The 16,952-nt window shown below is 44.4% G+C and overlaps 2 protein-coding genes across 3 annotated transcripts; both read right to left on the bottom strand.

The window, feature by feature from the left end:
• Window positions 1-1,652: 1,652 nt before the first annotated feature.
• cldn26 (claudin 26) lies at window positions 1,653-4,497 on the bottom strand. Its single transcript, XM_081714824.1, has one exon. It carries the CDS (start codon window positions 4,413-4,415, stop codon window positions 3,753-3,755), a length of 663 nt encoding a protein of 220 aa, XP_081570950.1. The 5' UTR covers window positions 4,416-4,497; the 3' UTR covers window positions 1,653-3,752.
• Window positions 4,498-8,130: 3,633 nt separating this feature from the next.
• lztr1 (leucine zipper like post translational regulator 1) lies at window positions 8,131-16,641 on the bottom strand. Of its 2 annotated transcripts, none has more exons than XM_081713925.1 (21): window positions 16,621-16,641; window positions 15,945-16,173; window positions 15,802-15,864; window positions 15,660-15,716; window positions 15,466-15,545; window positions 15,215-15,323; window positions 15,037-15,117; window positions 14,809-14,866; window positions 14,381-14,520; window positions 13,845-14,046; window positions 13,493-13,603; window positions 13,104-13,196; window positions 12,875-12,970; window positions 12,469-12,658; window positions 12,044-12,213; window positions 11,490-11,646; window positions 11,205-11,331; window positions 10,560-10,709; window positions 9,997-10,102; window positions 9,339-9,419; window positions 8,131-8,917 (listed from the first exon to the last, which is right to left on the bottom strand). In XM_081713925.1, exons 2-21 carry the CDS (start codon window positions 16,112-16,114, stop codon window positions 8,801-8,803), a joined length of 2,358 nt encoding a protein of 785 aa, XP_081570051.1. In that variant the 5' UTR covers window positions 16,115-16,173; window positions 16,621-16,641; the 3' UTR covers window positions 8,131-8,800. The 2 variants fall into 2 exon arrangements, with proteins under 2 accessions (XP_081570051.1, XP_026878976.1); XM_027023175.3 differs by lacking the exon at window positions 16,621-16,641 and adding an exon at window positions 16,457-16,614.
• Between the last annotated feature and the right edge of the window lie 311 nt (window positions 16,642-16,952).

The following is a 16,952-nucleotide window of genomic DNA, read 5'->3' on the forward strand; positions in this document are numbered from 1 at the left end:
AGGAATTCTCACAGCACTCTACTTTCTCCCCTCCCCTCCCCTCTCTCACCCCTCCCCTCCCCTCCAACCCCTCCCCTCCCCTCTAACCCCTCCTATCCAACATCGCCCCTCCCCTCTAACCCCGCCTCCTCCCCTCTAACCCCGCCTCCTCCCCTCTAACCCCGCCTCCTCCACTCCCCTACCCCCACCACCTCTCTCAGTCGCATTATTCTCTCTGTCCAATTCTTTCTTCTCCTCCACATACACCCCTATCCTCTCTCTTATATATATGTGTGTGTGTGTGTGTGTGTGTGTGTGTGTGTGTGTGCATGCGTGCGTGCGTGCGTGTGTGTGTTTTATAAGGACCTCTGTGTGATGATTACAGAACATGGAATTTGGCCATTCTGATCGCTCCCTGTTCCATTCCGTTGCTTTTTTTAAATCATTTTTTGGTTGCTGAGGTTAAGGTTAGGGACAGGTTTAGATGTAGGCACTCCAGTGTTTCTCACTGCCTCCATCCTTCTCCCAACTGTCTCCAGTGTTTCTCACTGCCTCCATCCTTCTCCCAGCTGTCTCCAGTGTTTCTCACTGCCTCCATCCTTCTCCCAACTGTCTCCAGTGTTTCTCACTGCCTCCATCCTTCTCCCAACTGTCTCCAGTGTTTCTCACTGCCTCCATCCTTTCTTAATAGACTTAATAGACACCTGTACTTGTACCTCCACACTCCTGTCTCTCTTCCTGTCTGTCTCTTCGGACCCCTACACTCCACACACTATCCCAACAGTTGATCTGCATTTTATGAACTTCACTGTTGTTGTGTGCTTTGACTCAGTGATGCAGTGCATTAAACTTCATTGAGCTCCTCTGAATTGCACGGTGTGTGTGTGTGTGTGTGTGTTTTATGAGCATTTGTTTGCACTTGGTGCAAACAAATCTTTTTAGATCTTCTTGTCCTAATACGTATGTTAGAGCAGGAGAGGAAAGGTCAAGATGAATAAGATGTCCATGCTGCTGAGCATGCTAGCTCTCCCTATCAAACCTCACTGCACTAACGAGTAACAAGCAGGCACACAGGTAAAGGCACCTGCCACAGGTAGGTGTGTTGCCTCAGGTGAAGTGGTATTGTAGTGACTGAGATACTAATAGAGCTATTAACTTGCTTCCCTCTAGTCTTAGCCTCTTATTTAGTGTAGCTTTAAGCTTTAAGTTTGTTTTTTTTTTACTAGTTTTGCAGAATTACGATAACTTAAACTCACAGGTAGGTTTTTAGATTTTTGTGCCCTGTGTGCTCTCTGGTGGTTGGGATGAGAACTGCACTATGGTGACTTCGGTAGCATTTTCAGCCCAAGCAGACAAGATGATACATCATAACAGAGCACTGATCTCCCCTTCAGGCTTAGAAGACAAACATATGGCACTCAGTTTAGTCTAATTATACAGTGGCCCATATACAAGGCTACATTACCCTCAAAGCCATATACGGTGAGACAGAAACATATGCAACGAGAAACCATATATCAGCCATTTCCCCTTATAGTATAATCCGTTATTTTAGCTTTTACTTTTACTTTAAAATTACATTAAAATGCTAAATATGTTTTATATAGATATAATTCATAGACAATTCATTCATTTGAGCATTTAAAACTAAAACTTGCAGTAATGCTTTATATTCTTGTTTTTATTTTGTTGAATGCGGGAAAACAGTGAATGGACATGTAAGGTTTTTCATTGCCAGGGCTCATATTTTAAAACAGAGTGTGGTGTTGAATAATGTGTGCATTATTAGCTGCTCTGAATGTTAATGCTGGTACCCTGCGATTGAACACTTCCACCAGCTAAAGTCCCCCCATGAAGCCTGTCAATAACTGAAAATAATTAATGGCTTTTTTTCAGAGGAAAACATTTCAGAATGCTGGGAACATACAGCAGCAGGCATGGCATTACCCATGGAAACTGAGTATAGTTCCTGGAATTTGTTTGTTTGTTCGAATACCTGTCAATGTCTTATTTTGTCATAGAAGTTAATTACAGTGAAGTTGCTGACTCTTAAAATATACAAAAGAAATTAGACCATCCTCCATCATTTTTGCAAATTTTGGATAGCTACCTCATAGTTACCCTTAGGCTTAAAAACTCGAAACATTCATTTAACAAGTTTAAGCAAAAAATGGAATGGTAGACATAAAAAAGGTTAATGCAATGAATTTTGTTAACTTCCCTCCTCAATAGCTTATACTAGATAAAGAAACTTTTTTGAGACATTTTTTTGAAACATTAAACTTGTCACTTTTTTAAGGAAAAACCTTCAGGCCCCGATACAGATCCACACACTTGTTCAGACACAGATGGCCCTCTCTCCCACACTGCTGAACAGCTAAATGCCCTGCGCTTGGTGCAGTGGCACGTGTAATGGTTGGAATTAAGCTCCGATTAATAATAAGATGCACACCTGTGCTCTGCTTGTCCTCGGTGACCGTAGAACCTGCAGCAACACTAGACATCAATACTCTCTCTCTCTCTCTCTCTCTCTCTCTCTCTCTCTCTCTCTCTCTCTCTCTCTCCTTTAGCCCACCACTGAGAGATAGCACATCTTTAAAGGGTAGGAGGAGAAAAACATTCTCTTGGGCTGCTCTCTCTAGCTTTTGCCCTCTGTTCCTTTTGACTTTTGTTCTTTAGTTCTCTAACTGTTGCCAAAATGACCATTAGAGGCACCTCCGCAACACACACTCTCCTGCACTAACAAAAACGGAGTATTTCTAACAAAATGATCACCTCACATATCTGGTCAGCTCTAAATCCTTTTGTCCACTGGTAATATGGTCAGTTGGTTAGTAGTAATAACACATTAACATTTCAAAACTTCAGCAGTATTATTTCATTAGAATTGGACAATGGATATTTTCATTAAAATGACCTTTTAACACAAGAAAATGCGACATAATGGTGTTAGTTATGCATAATTATTGCTTGTCATTCAGTTAAGAAAGTCCACTCCATGTCAGAAGCCACCATCAATGCCACTCCTCATATTGTATTAAAATCTAAATGTATGTATGTCATGTAAAGGTGATTCAGATAGACTAACATATTCCAGAACAATCTAAGGGGACTACACAGACAAGAACATTCACTTTTATCTAATATTACTTATCTCTCTCTAAGTATTCTTAAAGCAAAAAAATGTCATGACCCACCATTTATGAAATTGTGTTCGTATTAGTTATGACGGTCAAACAACAAGCCGAACATCAACAGAACAAGTCAGCCTGCTGGAGTTGTGGAGTTTTAGCTGTCCCACAGATATCATGACACAGCTGACACCGAGGCCCTGCGGGACCTGAAGGTCTCGAGAACCTGGAGGCTGTTAGAGGAAGAGACCTTCGAAAGCTTCTGAGGCTGACGGATGGTTTCACATTAACCAGAAGGAATGGACCTTCCGCAGCCAACGCTGAATTCAAACCGGATGTTGTGGTTGTCTTAAGCTTTTTTTGGTTGTACCGTAAAATCCATGAATGGATTTATATTATGAGCCATGTCACTAAATGTTTTGTGTAATATATAAACAAATATGTGGAAGCAGAAATTCTCTTAGATTTAATAAAGAACAATAAATGTTGCCAACAACCAAAAGGAAGCAATATGCAGATCTTTTTTTAAAAATTAGATATTAAAAAATCGGGTAAATGTGCATCTTTCTAAATTTAAAAAATGGCTTTCATATTGCTATATCAGACTGTAACTCTCTGCAGAACAATCTAATAGAGATGAAACTATAACACTTCCGTCTTTAGGTAGTGCTGGGTCTTTGGTCGCTGCTCATGAGGAGGCGTGAAAATTTCCTTTCGCTGTCTGGCTTCATGGTCCCCCATACACACGGCTACGAAGAGGAACGTCCCTCCGACCACCAGCAGAAGGCCGGAGAACCAGGCGGAGAACATGGCCTCTCCATACTCCCACCGCGGCATCACGTCGGGCAGGCTCTCATCCCAGAACTCCACCACCATCACGTACGCGATCAGTGATACCGGCACCAAGGTCGTGACCCCTGACACCCAGATGAGCACGCCGCCAAGGACGAGGAGCGTCCTCTTCGTCCTGTGGCAGCCCGGGCCGATGGCCACGCCGTCGAGGCCGAAGAAGGCGGCGGCCACGCCGAGCAGGCCGCTCGCCACCGACACGCACATGAGCACGCGTGAGGCTAGCGTGATCGGCGGCAGGGCCAGCAGCGACTCGAAGGCCTTGCAGTGTAGGCCCACCTCCTCGGTGAAGATGCACATGTGCCACAGGCCCTCGTACCAGTTCTCCATCTCGTTCAGGTCCGAGTTCATCGTCTTCCACAGCGGCAGGAGCGTGGTGACGAACGTGGTCACCAGGCCGCCGAACGACACGAACAGCGATGCCCTCTGCACTGCCTTGGGGGTCAGCAGCACCATCCCGGCCTTCGCGTCTGTCAGCTTTCCCTCCGTCTGCCCAGCCAGCCGCTCCGATCGGCAGTACCCCACTGCCGGCGACCCACCCCGCCCCTCATCAGCAGGCCCGGCCCACCTCCCGTACGGTGGGCGTTTTAATAACAAAAGCAACCTGTTCGCTTCCAGCTAATCCCTAAGCATGCGGGTGCTCCACAAGAGCTGTTCTGTTCGGCCGACGTTGATGGATATCGTGGTGGGGACAATAAGGCCTTTTTAAAAGCAGGGAAATTAGATATCTGCACACGGTTGGGCAATTGGAGCTTCTGCGGCGCGAAACATGAGACAAGCGTGAGATCACAAAAGAGACTGCAGGGAAAAGTCGGAGAAACTCCCGATTAAGCGTCCTGTAAGGAGCTTCCATCTCCCCATAGGGGTTACACAACAGGAGAACAGCTGTATTTTGTACACTGTGTGCACAATTATTTGGCAAGAGAGTATTTTGACCATATCATCATTTTAATGCATATTTTCCATCTCCAAACTGTATAAACTTGAATGCTTACTGGATTCAAGCAAATCAGGTGAAGTGTATTTGTGTAATGAGGGAGGGTGCGGCCTAAGGAGATCAACAGCCTACATCAAGGTGTGCAGAATTATTAGGCAGCTTCTTTCCTCAGGCAAAATGGGACAAAAAAAGAACTTTAACTGAAAAGTCAAAAAATGTAAAAAGTCTTTCAGAGGGATGCAGCACTCTTAAAATTGTTAGGATATTGGGGCGTGATCACAGAACCATTAAACGTTTTGCTGCAAATAGTCAACAAGTTCACAATAAACGTGTTGAGAAAAATTAACTACCAAAGATTTGAAAAGAATCAAACCTGAAGTGGTCAGGAACCCATTATCCACAGTGTTGTCATATTCCAGAACTGCAACCTACCTGGAGTGCCCAGAAGTACAAGTACATGTCCAAGGTGAGGAAGGCTGAATCCCAACCACCACTGAACAAGACACATAAGGTGAAGCGTCAAGGCTGGGCCAAGAAATGTCTGAAGACAGATTTATCAACGGTTTTATGGACTGATGAGATGAGCGACTCTTGACGGACCAGATGGACGGGTCCGTGGCTGGATCGGTAACGAGCACAGAGCTCCACTTCGACTCAGACGCCAGCAAGGTGGAGATGGTGCTGTGGGCTGCTATTATTAAAGATGAGCTAGTTGGACCTTTTCAGGTTCAATATAGACTCAAAATCAACCCCAAACCAGTTTTTAGAAGACACTTTCTTCAAGCAGTGGTACAGGAAAAAGTCTGCATCTTTCAAGAAGACCATGATTTTTATGAAGGACAATGCTCCATTGCATGCATCAAAGTACTCCACTGCATGGCTAGCCAGTACAGGCCTTAAAAATGAAAGAATAATGACATGGCCCCCTTCCTCACGTGATCTAACCCCTACTTGTGGGCCCTTCTTAAACGGGAGATTAACGGTGAAGGAAAACAGTTCCGCTCTCTAACAGTGTCTGGGAGGCTATGGTTGCTGCTACACAAAAAATTGATGATCAACAGATAAAGAAACTGACAGACTCTGTGAATGGAAGGCTTATGACTGTTATTGAAAAGAAACCCTATAAAATCAGTCACCGATTTTTTCTTTAAATGTCAGAAATGTTTATTTGTACATTTTGAGTTGTTTGATTATTATTCTCACTTTATCAGATGAAAATAAACCAGTGAGATGGGAAAATTTCCGTTTTTAATTTAGTTACATAATTCTGCGCATATAGATAGTTGCCAAATAATTATGCACACATAGATATTCTCCTAAGAAAGCCAAAACCTCACTTTGACTTTCTTAAATATTCAGGTTAGAGGTTTACTAACATTTTGGATTGACCGACAGCACTGTAGTTGTTCAATAATAAAATGAAGCTCTCTACACGCACTGCTGTGGTCGTTGTTGTGTGCTGACTGAATTAATGGCCCTAGTAAGTTCAACACTTGCTCTGCCTAAACTGGGTCTGGTAATGGATTTCAGAGAACTGGTCCACACAATCAAGCCTGAACTCAGTCTCCTCGCCACTTGTCCTCAAATACGCAATAAGGATGTCCTTCGCTGCGCTCTTATGCATAATTCATTTTTAAGACAACAACGCATTTACATTTAAAAGGGTCAGATCTTGAGTTCATAGTGCATTACTGGACACATTCCATAAACAGTTGTCCATAAAAACATGTTTGGTAAGCTCCAGTTCATGAATATATTAATCTTTGATCGCCTCCTACAACTGCCTGCTACTTCCTAAATTGTCCCTCTATGGTACTTTTATGAGTGAACTCTTGCCTTATCATTATTTTCCACAGAGGTCCATTGTTTTGGCTTATCTCGGTCAAATCTCAGGTAATTGAACCTGCAAGTCGCATGGAGGACACTACGAGTGGGCAAGGCTCAAGGTTAAAGTAGGGGTTGCATTTCTGTGCAAGCAGGGACATTCATTAAGGATCTCAGAGCTGGCACACTCATCCACAATTAGATCTACTGATCTACAGCCATTTTTCACCCACCTAAAGCCTAAATTACTAATACTTATAGCAAATTCCCAAATTGTTCTCAAATCAGAACTTAATTTAAAAAGTGAGGCTAAAGGTCCCTTTCAGGCAGCTTCTGTGATCACGGTCCCTCTCGCAGTGAGTTCAGTTATATCATTCAGGGGTTACCTGGTTCACGTCCTTAAAGGAGCCACATGACTCATGTCAATGATTAGCCCATTTGTGATAATATTCAGTATATTCAGTATTGGATTAACTTAATTCAGTTAGTTTAAATATAGGGCACAGGACACATATTAAAGATATTCTTGGAATAAAGTGTAGTTTCCGTAGTGACTTACCATTAGAAATCCATTTTAGTCTCATCTTAAAATGAATGTTGGTCTCATGTCATTTTTGCATACTTATCTACTTGACTACCAAGTATTGCTTACTTCTGAGTTGTATCGGCCTGCTAACTGATTGGGGACAGGTGAGACTACAATCAGAACATACAGCCCATCTGGGGAAGAACAAGGATGTTTCCAGTTCAGCGCAATCATTTACCACAAAACACAGATTTTCATCAACAGAAAAACAAACCCATGCTGACCACGGTTAAAACGATCAACCAACTGCAAAATTTTATATATGGTCCTCCAAATACTTTAAGGTTTTCTGTACTCTTGATATTTGCCATTACACTGGAAACGTTGCCTGGCAACGGCGAGGCGGTGCTGCAGTCCAAAGGTTCCGAGCGACCCGAGTGAGCCCGGGGATGGTTGCACAGGCTGGTGGGCGGGTGTAAGAGTGCACGCTTCTAACGTGAATGGGCCTCCTTGTGCTGCCTCCTAAAAACGCACTTTCACGTCTTTTGTTTCATCCCTTTCATCCGAAGGGCAGCACGGATCACAGGGAGGTGCAGTTGGAGAGGGACATACCACCCACACAAACACCCGGCCACCAGCAAGAGGCCGCTTTCAGCTGGTAACTGTAAACCTTTCATTCCATATCCGGCAGGCTATTGTAGAAATCAGATGTGTGTATATACTAATATGACTAATCGATAAATAAATAAATAAACAAACAAACTATGTATATATAGCAAGGGTTGATATTTCATAATATACATTTAAAAGTACTTAGGAGAGTCAACTGATGAAGTTTTTAAAAAGGACTCATATTCGCTATCTGAATTACTAAGACAACCAAATGAAGTCACGTAAAGGATTTATTAACATTATATGATCAGGTTACGCAGGGCCCATAAAGTCATCAAAGCAGTCACAGAATAGAAATGGCACACAGTAGCATGTGAAGCCGTACATATAATCACTGAACTGCATATTGTCCTGAATAACTGGCAATACTGAGATTGAACAAACCCAAGGGTTTAGGCATAAAGGTTTGAGCATTTAATATTTACAGTATGCAGTGTGTGTATATATCTCTCTGTTAATCATTTTTAATTTTCATTTTGTGAAACAGGCATTTTAAACCTATAAGCAAAGTACTGAATAAATGGAATAATACATTTGTCAGAATCCCCCACCCCCCTTCAGTAATCTTAAAACCATGCGAATACATTTTGCACACATTTGGGTGTGCAGGATACTTTCAGGTAATGAACATGGATCCTTCAGCATAGATATGCCAGTCGTCAATGCATAACGTCTCCATAAACGTAGCCTTTACATGAAGCTGTGTTTACAGAGTCTACACAAGGCCTACATGTCTCTCTCTCTCTCTCCCTCACACACACACACACACACACACACACACAGAGCAGGGAACAGACAAACAGGGAAGGAAGGAAACAACAGATATGAGACAACTGAAGAGTCAAACAAACAAACAGATGAGAAGCAGAGAGAAGGTCATGCCTATATATCGGAGCCCATCTCAGCACATTGTTTATCTGATATGTGAGATGCCAGGGACTCTATGATGTCCAACAGCAGTGGCTGGCTGAGCGATCGCAGGTTGGGGAGCTTGGACACCTTTAGGGGAAGCAGAGCAAAACAAATAAACAAACTGTAAACAAACTGTAAATAAAAACAACACCAGCCAGATAGGAGTGCAAAGCAACCGATAAACACACAAGCAAATAAAACAGCCAAAAAGAATGGAATAAAAAGCAATTTGGATTATGGTATTTTTATTTTGACAAGTGGCGTTTTCATGCTGCATGCAAACACAACTTATGATGTATAGGCTGATACACTGACATTTCATTACTGAAAAGCAGATCACTGTGAATTGATCATACTGATTGTCATTGATCACGTTAATTTGGTATAGATGCAAAGCCAGTCTCTCTCTGCTGATCGTTCTGATCATGTGCATTGATTAGAGGCGACGGGGTCAGCCGTGGTCTGGGAGCCAGCACACCCGCAGGGCACCAGTCAGCAGCACACCCACCTTGATAAACTGGTGCACTATAATATGCAGGCAGTGCTTCTTCATGTCCAGAGCCTGGGTTTTGTCAGCTGCCTCGAGTATCTGAGAACCAATCAGACGACAAAGCAAAAGACAACCCGATGAAACGCTGTGATCTATAACTAAACAGAACATCTATGTAACCCAAACCTCAACAACTAGATGGGAGACATCATACTGTATCAATGTCCAGTACAAGAGACAGGAGACCAAGCACTAGAAAGAGTATTAAACCGGGCCAACAGCTGTCAAACACTGTCAATGTGGACAAAAAAGGGATGAGAATTTTCTTCATTTATTTACTGCCAAGATAAGAAAGACAGAATGCCTGCTTTGAGAGGACAGCATTCAAAATGTTTCATTGGCCTTAAATCTAGGATTCAAGGAAAAATGCTGTTTGAACCATTCACAAGACAGCACACAAACAAATTAAAAATAAATCAATCAATAACCACACACCTAAACTGTGCATGCTGCGATTCTCGTCTTTTTAGGGCACATTTTGCTTAGCACCCCAAGCAACCTTGGTGACAAGGCCAGCTGTTCAGCTGTGCACAACACAACATTTTGCCTCAACCCTCCAGGACGTGGCCATTTGTAACAGACGTTTCCGTTCTGAAGCTGGAGCAGGAGGCCTCACCTGCAGCACATTCTCCACGGTAACGTTCATCTCCAGGTTCTGCTTGCAGTAGGCCTGCAGCCTGTTGTTGGAAAAGCCATAATAGTATGGCGCAGCAAACAGGTACCTGCGCTCAGGCTAAGGAGACAAGGCAACGGGCCCCTCCGTACGGAGCAGCCGGGACAGATAAAAAGGGAGGGCCTGGTGCAGCTACTACTGACATTTCATGTTGCGTTTCCCGCTTGCGATCCTAGCCTTTGCTCATTCTGAATCTAAGAATATTAAAACCCTCTAGAGATAACAAACTTGTACATTTGCCCCATTCTCATCATTTAAAAACATCTCACGCACTTATTTGTCTCAAGAGTTATTGACCTAATAGTCACACAAACACACACAAGTAACAAGGCATCTAGTATTAGCCATCAATTTTATATAATTTGGCAAATACTCTTATCCAGAGCAACACACATATTTATAGTATATGCACTGGGAATCGGTCCTATGACCTTGGTGCTGCGTCACATGCTCTACAAGGTGAGCTACAGGAGCCTCACAGAAGGGAGAGGTGTTTGGAAGGATACAGCGAGTCCTCTGGAGGCATGTTGACGTCTCCGTAGTAAATGTAGCGCAGCATGGACTCGAAGGCCTGCTTGCTGGGCACCATCTCGCCTATGGAGATGTTCACCTGTCCGTCTTCAGGCATGAACGAGCGGAACATCGCTTCAAAATAGCTAACAGGAAAAATCAACCAGTCAGGACGCAGGATCAGTACACAGAGAAAAGGGGCAGCAAGGGTACTGGATTCGGCACTCAGGATTCAGGATTCAGGCTTTTGCTCTGTTCCAGTTCCAGTTCCACCTAAGTAACCAGGGGAAGACTAGTGCTAACTGGCCCCAGGTGTGCACAGAGCTGCAAAGGAACAAAACGACAAACGTGCTCCTCAGTGATTGTATTAAACACCTCTTCGCTTGTCATGTGTTAAATTTAGAGATCAGCACTGGCTGTTAATTTAAAAAAATAAATAAATAAAAGTAGGCGTTGTCAAAATGTTGAACTTCTAAGTGGAGCTGAGTGTACAACACCAGTAGCAATCCAATGAAAAATAATAATTGTAATAATAATAATAATAATAAGTGATCCGGATAAAAGGCGTGCTACTGTCGTTACAGGCATGTAAGATACTTATGGCCACAGAGTGCCTGCTGTGACTCAGCAGTGCATCCTACCTGGAGCGGGCTGCCAGTATGGCTTTATGAGCTGGACGAGGATGGCCGTCCAGCAGCAGGATGATGTCACAGAATTCCAGCCCCGCCCCTTCCAGATAAGCCTTCATGTCCTGCACCAGAGACGTTCCTGAGACACAAACCCCAGGACAGGTTAGGACAAGGACTCAGGTTGGCCAGTTTTTGTTTTTGTTGTTGTTGTTGTTTATGAGGTGGAGGTCACTGCCTTCATCAGCGCCCGCGTCTTTACAGCCTAGCAGCGAGGCCCGAAAGCGTGTGGACATGTACCTATGTCCACCGGCTGGTCCGAGTAGACTCTGGGAGGAGGTTGCTGCTTTCTCCTCACAATCTCCACAATGAGCGGTGTGGACAGGAGCTCGAACTCTTTGGTCATGATCACCTGGTTAAAGTGGGTCTCCTTCACTACAAAGTTAAGGCAATGCTCCTGTGGACACACAAACGGAGACACGTGAGGAGATGAGCAAGGACCTTGTATGTTACAGATGTTCTCATTAAAAGCTATAGCTCATGTCTGTTGATTAGATGTCACTTCTACACTCCAAGCAGTATTACACAACTACAGCTTATGCTATTAAATGTAGCAGAACCTGGATTCTTGGTTTTTGTCTACGTGACATAGACTCTGATGTTTATTATGAACTTAACAGAGGAGGAGAGAGCATGTCTACTAGTCTCACTAGCTCACGTCTAGAAGTCAGCGCAGAGGCTCAGAGAAGTGAGCTACATCACCGTGTGGGTCCTGTCGGCCTGCCCTCCAGCTCTACAGACACAGCGAGAACTCCTGCTTCCTTAGTGTGATTTGTGCTAACAGCACTCGTCACCTTGAGTTGGTCGAGCTGGAGCTTGTTGGCGTTCTCGCACACGCTGAGGACGTTCTGCAGGTCAACTGAGGCCTCGATGTACTGCACGCACAGCTGCTCCAGTCGCGACAGCTTGAAACTCAAGGCAAGTTTATAAACGTCCATGATCAAGAGGACGTCCTGAACATGACCTGCGGGGGAAGTCAGAACAGACAGAGTGATATCGTACCACGACAGTACACTCTGATGAAATACGTCTATTGCACAACTCCAAGCATTTAGTGGCATTGGGTAATATTAACATCAGTTAATCTTGTATTTATACAACTTCTTCATTGTGCATGTCTTATCTTAACAGATTATTCTGGATTCAATTCAAACATCTACCAAAGGCTCTGGGGCCTAAGTTTTGCATCCGTCATGAATGGCAGGTGCTGGGAGCTAACCTCGCCGCGGGTACTGGATCTTGTCTGTGTACAGGAATTGCATCAACACTTCAAACGGCTGGGCCTCGGCCTCCCTGATGGACACCTCCAACAGGGCGGGGCCTCCTGAGGACCGCCCAGCACCGGGGCTGTCCTTCTGCCTGCCTGCGGTGGCCTCCTCGTCCTCCGCACCCGCCTCCTGCTTCCCCTTCTACAGAGACATGGTGCATCAGAGCGCATACTCGGAGCCATCCTCTACAGCTCACGTCTAAAAGTATAACGCAGCGTTCCTTTTGGATGCGCTTGACGCACTGTTCAGGTGCACATATATGACATCTTTTTAAACATCTAGTTACACTACATAAATTATTTCATATTTCACATAGTATTCTGGGACATTTTTATTAAATTGTAATCTTGCGCTAACTTGTTTCTGTCGATCTCTGGCCTGAAGAATCTTCTTCCGCAACCACTGGCAACGGGCCGTTACTATGGCAATATGACCTAGAACTCTCTCCTCCCTCTGGGGTTTTTGAGGGACATGGAAATGAATGAGAATATGGTCAGAAGCCGTACATTTTTACACAATGGAAGACCATCATGTTCATGATGTTATTAAACGCGTAAAGCTCTTTCAACACAAACATTCTCCCAACCTCTCCCAAGATAAACTCCACGTCACAGAACTGCCGGTTCTCCCATAGCTTGCCATAATCTTCATGAAGAGTGCACTTCGGATAACAAGAGAACTAGGAGAAGGGAGACAGGCTCAGGAAAGGAGTCTGTGTTTTAAAATGGAGCAGTTTGCCTAATACAACTTACAGTGAATTCATGCAAACAGCAAAACATTTTGCAAAGATCATGCTAATCAACAGCTGTTGGGTTGCCTTCATTGCCAGTCACCTTGGCAACTCCCCCCCCACCCCCATTTCTTTCTTCAGGTTTCGCACTGTCCTTCAACTTCAAAAGGCAAAAGACAAGCGTGCACGAGAAACAGAACCAAAGTCCTGCAAGATGCTGTGTGCAGCAGTGAGACAGTGCTCACCTGAAACCTGTACATCTCTCCACTGCGAACATTGTTGTCAACGGTGCCTCCAAATATGTACATGGCGTCGTGGATGACAGCTGCTGCATGGAAGAGCCTCCCACTGGGCATCTGAGCGAATACGTTCCTCAGTAATGAGCAATCTCAGTAATTCCTCAGTAATCCCAGTAATGAGCAAAGATGCAAAAAAAGATCTAAACCGAATGATTACATAAGCCATCTACTTAAGACAGTTAGGGATGCATCTTAAGAAACCTACTCGCCACCATCTTCCCAACATTCACAAAAGAAACCCATGACCTAGACTTAAGCTCACCGTGTAACTGATGCACAGTATTACTGGTGGAATTACCTCGCTGTCTGTGCTGGGCTGAATCACCTCCCACGTCTGAGAGTCTACGTCGTAGCAGTGGAGCTCGTTGGGCAGCGTGTTGTCTGCCGCTCCCCCGAACACGTAGAGGTGCCGGTCGAAAGCCACCATGGTGTGGCCGTAGCGCCTCTGGGGGGGTGGGGGCGAACCCCTCAGGAGGTGCTCAGTGGGGATACGGGTCCATCTGTGGGGAGGAGTCGCACAGGGATTGGTTCCTAACACACAGGCTTGAATTTTACGCACTCGCATACTAACAAGAAGGAAGGAACACTCGAGCGACACCCGTTAAGTGTGTGTTCTTGTTAAGACTTCGTGTGTTTGAAGAAACAGCCTGAGCTTCAAAATCTGCAGCTGACTTTGTTCTCAATGAGACACCAGTTTCTTCTAAGTGGTCGAGATGTGATTTTAATCCTTCCTAAAACCTTTGCTAACATTCACAAAATTAGTTTATAGTACTGCTGAAAAGAACAACAGAAATATTGATTTTAAAAAACTTGATGCATCTCTGGAGAACTCACATATGACCTTTAAACTCAAACTGGAACAGATTGTTGGTGATTTTGGCTCCACTTTGGCCGGAGAAGACAAACATCTTGTCCCGACACACAGCTACAGGAAAGTTACAGCAAGAGGGGGGGATCTCACCACTCTGTTCAATCTGATGAGCAACAGCACAACAAGGCCAGCACACATTAAACAACAGGACATACTGGTTCCTCATATCCTGAGTCAATGTCTTAAACAACTTTTAATAAATGAAAGCACATATGAGAACTTGCTATAAACTATGTAGCAAATAACTCCAAAGACAAGCTTTAACAGGTGTTTTCCGTTATCGTCACTCTGAAGCTTATAAAAGGCAAATATTGCTCATTTAAGATGCTTTACTGTCAGTATGTTAGTTTTAATCCAAATCTACAAAACGTAGCCTTAAATCCTTATTCACCTCTTCCCAACAAGCCTGCTCACGGTCCTGAAGACCAATGGTCCACATGTCATTCAACCTGTGAATACAAATCAGATCTGATTTATGCCATCGTAGCCTTCACAGATGAATACAAATGAGTAAAAACAGCACAAGTTCTTCCAAAGCACCAGCCTTCCCTGCGATGTGCAGAGATCAACACCAAACACCCCACCAAATACATTTAGTTGGTCTTAAAAAGGATGGTACCTTGCATTTCCATCATAGCCAGCAAAGATCCACAGCTTATCATCATAGACGGTGGCTCCATGGGCGGACCTGGCTACTAACCTGAAACAGGGGCATTCGACAGACTTTACACATATGGCCCCTTAAAACTCAGTGGCTGATTTTCTCCAAATGTCAGCACTACAAATCTACACCTCACCTCCCCTCCACTTTCCACTCTGTCCACTGACCAGTGGCAAACTTGTACTCAAACAGATCATTTTTGTTCTTCAGGTTGGAGTTTGAATAGATATCCCCTGTGTAGCCGCCTAAAACAGCGCAGACGGCAACTTATCAGCGGAAAGTGTTATTGTGTGAAAAGTGTCTCCGAGAGTACCAGAATGTTAATAAGAGCGTGTTATCCAAGGAGTTAAAAGTGCATTCTGGTCCTGAGTTTACTGACACACCTACCAAACACAAACATGCTGCTTCCATACACGACAGCGGAGTGGTGATATCTGGGGGCAGGGGGGGTTCCAGTGGTAAACGCCCTGTTGAATTACAAACATCAATGTCAGTAACAAGCCAGGGTATGAGGTATTATCCTAACAAGGATAAGCTTTTCCTTCACAACAATCAAAAATACAGTCACCGAGGACACGTACCGACACCATGAGCAGTCCTTCACATCGAAACGCAACAGGTCGTTGAGCATGTTTTTCCTGTATGAAGGACAGATGTGAGACGTTGGCAATCCACCTACGAGGGTTTTTATTTCCATTATAAGGAGAAGGTCCAATCTCTTACCCATTGTCGCCTCCAAACACGTAGATGGCGTCCCTGTACGCCACCACTGTGTGCTTGCTGCGTCTACGAGACAGGGGTTACATGTCAAATCCGCGACACTGGCGGAACACTGACTCCGCTTACAGGGGTACAAAATGATTTACCTTGCACCCACGAACTCGTCGCACGGCGGGAGACGCCTCCAGCGATGCACAGTCTCGAACGGACCGAAGTTGAGCGTCAGATACTCGACGCTGTCCGAGCAGCTGTGGTCGAAGTCGACGCTCGGGGCCACTTTGGATTTACAGGACATGGCTCCAGGAAACCATGACATTCAGTTTGAACATACCACCGCAGTCGTAGTTAGGGCCCGGAGAAGACAGCGCACCTGACCTGGGGAGCCAGTTAACTTAGATTAGCTAACTCAAACCGCTTCGCTAGGCTTGAAGATAGCTAGATACCCAGCTATATGCAGCACAGTCCAGAGCGCATACTGGACTAGTTAAGGTTTTTTTTCTCCCTGTTTTAGAGAATCTTTACCGAACAGTACGGGACTAGGAACATTACTGGTTGACAATTATTAACAATCTACCTGCTGTCATCATCCCAACTTCGCTTGCTAGCTAGTCATGAAAGCTAACTATTCATATACCATTAACACGTTGAGTTAATTTACCAGTTAGATCACGGAACATGTAAATCCAGTTTCAAGCAGTCCACACGTACAGTACAAGAGAAAAAAGTACATGCGATAATGAGTATTAATGTAATGTCACCCAACTACAACAACTCTCAGATAACCTAGCTATAACCTAGCGTTAGCGATGCTACTTCCCATACCATGGGAGGCGCCTGGGGAACAGTTGCCATGCGTGATTTCAGCGTTTGTGATTGGTGCACAGCTTCTCAGTGACGTGTGTGTGTGTGCCTGCGTGTGTGTGCGCGCAGGCACGCGTGTAATACATTTTTGCTTATTAAAAACTCCTGTTTTTGCTTGCTCGAAAATTTGCCACTTTTGCCACTGAAACAAATCGTCTGTAGTATTTATTCTTAATGGCTCGTATGTGAAGAATTAAAGTGCCTAAAAAAAAACGGCCTATACGCACTGAACTCTGATTGGTCCACAGCCAACAAGGGGCGGGGTAATGCAGGCGCAAGATAACCTGGACTCG

This window comes from Electrophorus electricus, chromosome 5, assembly GCF_041902795.1.
Source record: "Electrophorus electricus isolate QZ-2024a chromosome 5, ASM4190279v1, whole genome shotgun sequence".
NCBI classification, from domain to species: Eukaryota; Metazoa; Chordata; class Actinopteri; order Gymnotiformes; family Gymnotidae; genus Electrophorus; species Electrophorus electricus.